A 5,887-nucleotide genomic window follows, 5' to 3' on the forward strand; every position below is an offset into this window, starting at 1 on the left:
GTGAAGATCTGGACTAATTTTCAACATGTGGTCACCAAAGAATTGGTTATTCACAGAGGCAATTAGGTGCCATCACATTTCAGATGAACATTTAAAAAATCTTACAAGTAATGTGTCACCCCCTTAACATTTTAAAGTGAAATTAGATAAATAAATCTCCAGATTGTTGAAACAGAATAGCTGCTTTAAAATGTAGGCAGCTTGTTAATTTAAGTAAATGGTAGCTGTAGTTTAAAGGCTTTTGTCAAAGCAGGAATTAAAAATGCTCCGTCACTGTTTGGTCTTCTCATTTTGTCCAAGCAATAAACTGTCACTTAAAAATTATTTTGTAAAGAGAAAGCTTAGTTTCTTAGTTACCCTATTTTCTTGACACTGCAGAATGGACATTTTCTTCTGCTTTTAGGTATCATTTGAAGGGGTGGGTGGAGTGGGATTTTTAGAATCTCAAATTCTTTTACATTATTCCACTAATTAGTTCTTTCCCGTCCCTCTCGGACCTAGAAGCATAAACTTAAGAGAAAATTTGCCAACAAACTTCTCCAAACACTGGTTCTGGACAGCCCCATAGCTAGGGTGGGGTGGGGCTGGGGAACAAGAGTGGATATCCGTGGCTACTCCTTGGCAGATTAAGGACTAGGATGAGGCAAGGGAGGCACTTAGAGTGCAAAATTTAAGGAGGCACTCAATCTCAGCTGCCTTGCACTTGCTGCACTTGCATAACCTTGAAAGTGAGTCCCCTCCTGGCCTCACTCTAGTGCTCGCCGGCCCCTTGTTGGCATTCTAGGAACTACCTGGGGCTCTAGGAAACAAAATTAAGTATTGAGGAAGCTCTACCATGGGAGCCTTTCAGGACCCACAGGAGGGGTTTTGCTTGCTTTTGGAAAGAACACCAGTTTTATCACGAAAACTTACCCACTGCTTCCATGTAAAGCTCTTGTGCAAGAGAGTTTTGATTTTCAAGAATTCTCTGGATAAGGGCCACCATACACAAGGACAACATTTATAAAGCCCAAATGAGCCAAATGTATTCAAGCGATTTAGAAACCAAAAATCAACCCTTACTCTGTCCTGGGCGTCCATTGTCTGTCTTGCCATTTGGCTGCTTTTTGTCTTCCATGACTTCACTTATTTTTGTTTGGTTTGCACTTTGGCACTTCTGTCTAAAGAAGTTAGCAGGCTTCTGTTCCAAAAAACATCTTCTGAGGACAGAAAGGCAAATGGAAAAGGCTGTAATTGGGGGATGGGGACAGTAAAGAGGGAAGTCAGCTCAAGTGATTTAAAGATCAATGTCAAATTTTATAATATGCAATGTGTTTCACTAGGAACAAAATTAGATACTCTGGCTAGCATTTATTTTCTTAGTGCAAAGATAGTAGATGTTTTTGCATTGTATATGCATGCATTTGTTCATGTGTAGGTGCACACATGCATGTGCACGAGGAAAAATTAAATGCTAAAAATGTTTTATATTTTAATCAAGGCCATTACCAGGACAATGAGGCCCTTGATGACTTGTTCTATGCTTAATTCGGAGATTAGGTTTTTAAAATGCCAGTTATTTCTACAGCCTTGTTTTACCCTCAGTATGTGACATGATTACATCCTTTCCCCCATCTCAGTATCCCTCTTATTAAAAATCATTCATTTGATTAAAACCCAAATCTGCAGCAAGAAGATGTTAGTCTAATTATTTACAACCTCTTCTATCATCTTTTGTCTTATTTTAACAATATCTCAATCCTAAATGCAGTATATGCTCATGCTAGCATGATCATGGGTGCCTGCTGCTTTTGTATTGGAGGGGGCCTCGAAGGAGATAGCCTTTCTTGCTGCAGAGCCTGAGTCAGGATAGTTTTGCATTTTTAGGATAGGACTCACTTATTGAGTCCCAGAGTTTGGCTTCCTAAATTGCTGCTGAAAGCTGTTGGCACTTCATGTAAACGAGTGACAAGTGGACAAGCCATGATTACCTGTGCTGGGGACGCGGGGACTTGCCTTAGAGAGGACGCTCACATGTTGCCAATTTCTAGCCTTAAATATGTCACGTGTATGCATACATACATATGTTTGTATAGGTGCATACGTATATGCACATACATGTAATTTGACGTGGTAGGTGGTTATAGACCTACCGTAGGTTGTTTAAAACATATACCAGGGAGCACCAAAGAAGGCAAAAGATATATAGATAAGACCTTCCGGAGACCATTTGCACAAGGGTCCCTGCATGCCTGGTGAAGGGAATGATCTTAATAATAATAATAAAAAAAGGAATCTGAGAGCAGCTCTCTTAATTAAGAAGGTTGCCCACTAGGTTGTTTTATTGTTTGGCTTCTCCACACAGAACCCATCACCACCAGCCTGCATGTTTAGAAACAGCAAGTTCCCCAAGCTACAGAGAAACCTACCATGGCGGTCTCTTAAATAAGTAAATAAACAGCATATATATGTTTTGTTAAAAAAAAAACTTTAAAGCAAAAGTTATACATATATAACAGCGTCCTTTCGACGTGAAATACCCATGGGTGAATCTGGGCAGGCGCTCAGCTTGCAGTTCGGGTTCCGAAGGCGACTTTGCAGCAAAATCCTTAGGAAAAAGCAAAGCAAGAAGAACGTGGTGCTGGGTCAGGCCTCACCGCGGGTTCCCGTGGTCGCGGCCAAAGGGCGCCAGTGGAGCCAGGCCGGCCGCGAGGTGGGGCGGGAAACGGCAACCCGAGCCCGCGGGTCCCTGGTCACCTGGCTTCTCTGGCGCTCGATTTGCAGGTCTCTCATCTTCTTTCCCTCTTTCATTTTGTTTTTCTCGTTTTTACACTGGAATCTGCTTTTGAGCATCCTGGATGGTCAACTCAGATGTCGCACTCGCTGTCGCTGGACGTGATGGAGATGGCTGAAGTGGCCGCCTTGCTGGATAGACTGGCGGCCGGGCTGGCGGCGACGCCCAGCACCTCTGGCGTGCCGTCGCCCTCCGACCGTAGTGCCCGCCCGGAACCCTGTGACAGGACCTGCTGCTGGAGTCTACGGGGAAGAAAGGGAACACGGGTCACAGCTCGTAACACAGCCGCCCGTCGCCCGCTCCCACCACCTCCTGCGTCCCTCCAGCCCGGCGGCTAAAGGCTCTTCCGAAGACCCGAGCAGTTAAGGCGAGGATTACCCGGCAAAGCGACAGAGGTCGGGCAGGAGTCCGCGGCCGCCCCTCCGCGGGTCCCTACTGTTGTGCCCCACCATCATTCGCGCCCTTTCTCAGCGCCCCAGCTCCCAGGTCTTTTATATACCGGGCTTGCAGTGTCCTCCCCGTTTGTTGTGCACTTTTGGGAGATTTACAGGACTGTCAGGAAATAAACGAAGCCTGGGTGACAAGGACAGATCGGTCCCAGGGACATGGGATACCATTTCTAATGGTGCATCTGCCTGGGGCTTACGCCTGAGCAAGTGCTCCCGCGATCGCGTTAGATCGGGTCGGCCCAACCTAAAGGCAAAAAGGATTTGTAAGGAGCATTTGGGCCTGGGGGATGAGGCCGGGCTCTTCCGCAAAATGTTTGGCTAATCGAGATCCACACTCCGGGAAACGAAAAGCCTCGGCCCACCGACTAGTTTGCTGTTGTGAGACAAGAGTGGCAGGCAGCGCATGGGAAGAGGAAAACTCGACTTCCCATTTCTCAAAACTCCATTGAAAACTGTTTTCAAAGCATTAGGGAGGGATATACCTGGGCTTCGAAAATAATAATTAACATGAAACCGACACATTGCTAATAAGCCAGGCTTCGATTAACAGTAAGAGCCTGTGCCCAGGCTGACAAGAATTAGCTTTGGGTCTTGGGGTCCCTAATTGTTTGTAGGATTTTAATTTTTTATTTCTCTTCCCCTCTCCGTCCCAGTGAAGCCTTGGTTTGGTGACCGGGACCAGCTGCTGCAGCTGCCCGCAGGCGTGGGGAACCAGCGGGTGGGGAAGCAGAGCCGGCAAGGGAACTCCCGGCCAGGCGCCCAGAACGCAGTGGGCTCTTAACCCGAGACAGACCGCGCTCCCAACTCCTGCTGAATTGGAGTCTCCAGGGACTGGGTAAGGGCGCCAGAGGTGCCTCCACCCGCCTCCTCCCCGGTGCACGCAAAGCGCGGAGGCCTCTAGGTACCGACCTGTTCTTGGCTGCAGCCGCTCGGTCCCTTTGTCGGCGGTTTTTGAACCAGTTGCCCACCTGCGTGGGGGTCAGTCCGGTTGCCTGGGCGAGCTCGCGCTTTTTGCTGGGGTTAGGGTATGGATCCTGCAGGTACCACTCGCGTAGCAGGTGCCGCGTGCGCTCCTTGAAGCAGTGTGTCTTCTGTTCGCCGTCCCAAATGGTGCGCGGCAGCGGGAACTTCTTCCTTACTCGGTACTTGTCCACCGGTCCCAGGGGCCTTCCACGCAGCTTCTCAGCCTCCTGGTAGTGTGCTTCAAGCCATAGCGCTTGCAGCTTGGCATGCGACTCCTTGGTGAACTTGTGGTTTTCCAGGATATGATAGAGCTCGCGGTAGTTGCCACCGTGAAAGGCCACGATGGCTCGTGCGCGCAGCACCGACTCATTCTTGTTGAGGGCCTCGCAGGCCGCAGGGGCCACGGGCAGCGACCAGAGGAAGCGACCCAGGCGCTCCACATCGCCGCTCTCTTCCAGGGTCTCGCATACCCCGGCCACTTGCTGGGGGCTAAAATTCAAGATGGGCAGCTGGAACATCGAGGCAGTGCCGGCGGCGGCGAGGGCACTAAGCCCGGAGCGGGACACGCAGCAGATGCCCGCGGGCCTGGCTGAGTGTGCCAGGCTCTTGCTGATGAGGCGGATTGGGGCAGCGGGGACACACTACCGGGTGGCGGCGGTGGCGCAACGACCGGGAGCGGGCGACCCCGACTGGAGAAGGTGCTGGCTCCGCGGCTTGGGGTTCGGGCTCGGCTCGGCTCAGGCACGCAGGCAGGGGAGCTGGCTCCGCTATTGGGGTGGGCGGATTGGCGGCGCGGGAGCCATGGAGACCCCCTGTCAGTCACCGGCTGGCTCTGCCAATCAAAGCTTGGACCAGCACGCCAGGACTATTTCAGCACCTCCCCATGCTCGACAGCGCCCGCCGTTAGCCCCTGGACTTTTCCTCAGTATTTTGCAGAACCTGGAGGTTGAAAAGACATGTGAGTGCCTGGGAGAAAAAGAGAGGCGAGTGCGGCAGCGTTCACTACTCCTCCCTCCCCCACTCCACTCTACCCCTCCCTCCCTTTTTCCCACCAAAGAGGCAGTGATGCTACAGGAATTCAGGAATTCACTTTGGGGCGATGCGTTGTCTCGGTCGAGAGGTCTCCAGAGGACAAAGAGGACTGGGCCAAACTGAAATGCTCCGAGAATTCGCAAGTTTAATTGTAACGAAACAGCAAACCTTGCGGTGGGAGCAGGAAGCCGGTGGGGGGAAACGATCTTCTCATTTTTTCCCAAGTACCCATCTCTGCATGCCTCCTTCTTCCCCTTTCGAGTTGCCAAAGCAGCTGAGTAGGAAGCAAATCTGGAGCAGCAGGAACAGGACCAGGGATCTGTAGAAGAGGTCAGTTTGAACTCTAGCCTTACTCCCTTCAAAGCCCACTAAAATAATTTTAAATGCGAACGAGGACATGTTCACGTCTGATAACGCAGATGCAGACCACGAAGTCAGACACTTTAAGAAAAGAAGGGTGGGCTGTAGGGACCTCCACATAAGGGGGGAGAAATATACTTTCTCCCCCTCCCCCAGTTTAATGGACTTGAACAAATGTGCAGTATAGCCACATCTAGAGCCGAGAAGTCATTGGTAGGTCAGGACAGCAACTTAAAAGCTTATTTCCGAGATCTTTTTAAAAATATCGACTTAACTCCTTTCCTTGCAGGCTTATTTTGCCCCTACCTTG

The 5,887-nt window shown here is 50.1% G+C and overlaps 1 protein-coding gene across 1 annotated transcript; it reads right to left on the minus strand.

Annotated features, from left to right (window-relative positions):
- Positions 1–1,275: 1,275 nt before the first annotated feature.
- SIX6 (SIX homeobox 6) lies at positions 1,276–4,957 on the minus strand. The gene is made up of 2 exons (XM_055287795.1): positions 4,132–4,957; positions 1,276–3,015 (listed from the first exon to the last, which is right to left on the minus strand). The coding sequence occupies exons 1-2, from the start codon at positions 4,701–4,703 to the stop codon at positions 2,847–2,849; spliced, it is 741 nt and encodes a 246-aa protein (XP_055143770.1). The 5' UTR covers positions 4,704–4,957; the 3' UTR covers positions 1,276–2,846.
- Positions 4,958–5,887: the final 930 nt, after the last annotated feature.

This window comes from Symphalangus syndactylus, chromosome 8 (assembly GCF_028878055.3).
Source record: "Symphalangus syndactylus isolate Jambi chromosome 8, NHGRI_mSymSyn1-v2.1_pri, whole genome shotgun sequence".
In the NCBI taxonomy this organism is placed as follows: Eukaryota; Metazoa; Chordata; class Mammalia; order Primates; family Hylobatidae; genus Symphalangus; species Symphalangus syndactylus.